The following is a 1,480-nucleotide window of genomic DNA, read 5'->3' on the forward strand; positions in this document are numbered from 1 at the left end:
TATAAATAGACATATATAAATACCTATACACATTCATATACACAACCATATATATATATATATATATATGTGTGTGTGAGTATGTATAAGTATATGTATACGATTTTGTTTGTGTGTTTTTATATATAATTTATAAGTTTATCACTATGTGTATGTAAATGGATTTATGCATGAAACAGTCCGAGGTTACTTCAAATCCACATACAAATGCGCTATATCATATCAGTTCAATCTTGCACTATATCGTATCAGTTTAGGCAAGCACTAACATATCCTGTATCTCTCTCTCCGTTACAGACGACAACACTAACTGGGCGCAACCCAACGCACTCGGAACTGAAATTAAACGACAGATCGCGCCAGTAGCAGAACCAATCACAGAGCATAACATGACACCCTCACAGTCTGATAGCGTTGCCATGGAAACGCATCATACTAGCGCGTACTCGGCCACGGATGATAGCAATGATAGCTTCGCTTCTGCTCAGGAGCAGCCCATGGCGGTAAGTGCGTCCCGGTATTATACAAGCGGGCTGGATACCGGGACCAGCTTGGCACACACGGACTCTGAACGAGATATTGAGGATGCGGCGATGTTGCTGCTGAATGCGTCGCATATACAGAAGAGTGAGAGCACGGAAAACGGAGGTAGGGGTGGGGCCAAGACACCCGTGAATGGAAATGGGGCGACGCCGTCACAACAGACAATTAACCAGGAACCCGAGCAGACCCAGGCGAGTGCCGGTACACAGGTGAACCAGGCCACACAGCCGGCCCAGAAAAGGGGGCACAAACCGGTACACATACGCCAACGGGTGAGTTTAAGTAAACGGTCGATCAGCTCGATGGCTCCAGCATACTCGCCCTATGCCGCTGCCCACGCTAACAGACAGACTACCACGAGCCCAGGCGCAGGGGCACAGGCAACCCCGACAGCACCGGACAACGGGCAATTTGTGGGTGTACCACGGGATGGGAAGGGGGATGGGGTACACACACACTCACTTAACACAACACCCCAACATCAGCCACAACAGCAACAGCAGCAACAACGACAACAACAACAACAGCAGCAACAGCAGCACCAGCAGCCGGGATCAGTTCAGCAGACACAGGTAGCACCACCCGCCCCCACACAAAGTGATACACAGCCGCACACCCAGGCGAGTTCGAGTCCACTAACCACGGCAAACGCCTCGGGAGACCCTGCGGCAACCCAGCCCCCAAATACACCCCTCTCTGGCACAGCAAAGGCCCAGGCCGAGACGATCCAGACACAACCACGAACGTATGGCTTACACCCACACGTACTCGCGCAGGCGTTTGCACAGAAGCCGTATGCACACAAACACATGCGCGCTCCAGTGCCAGGTATGCTGGCAATGGGCGCACCCCCCCCACACACGCAGGCGGCATCTGCTGCGGCTGCGAAAGCCAAAGGTAGGTTGCGGATGGTGCTTATGCGCCATTTAAATGTTAT

At 51.6% G+C, this 1,480-nt stretch overlaps 1 protein-coding gene across 1 annotated transcript; it reads left to right on the forward strand.

Annotated features, from left to right (window-relative positions):
* Positions 1 to 389: 389 nt before the first annotated feature.
* Positions 390 to 1,440, forward strand: SARC_16022 (hypothetical protein; the record flags this gene model as incomplete). The annotated part of the gene is made up of 1 exon (XM_014289864.1): positions 390 to 1,440. A coding segment is annotated over one exon (1,051 nt), but the record flags the coding sequence as incomplete, so codon positions are not given.
* Positions 1,441 to 1,480: the final 40 nt, after the last annotated feature.

This window comes from Sphaeroforma arctica (genome assembly GCF_001186125.1).
Source record: "Sphaeroforma arctica JP610 unplaced genomic scaffold supercont1.7218, whole genome shotgun sequence".
Lineage (NCBI taxonomy): Eukaryota > Ichthyosporea > Ichthyophonida > Sphaeroforma > Sphaeroforma arctica.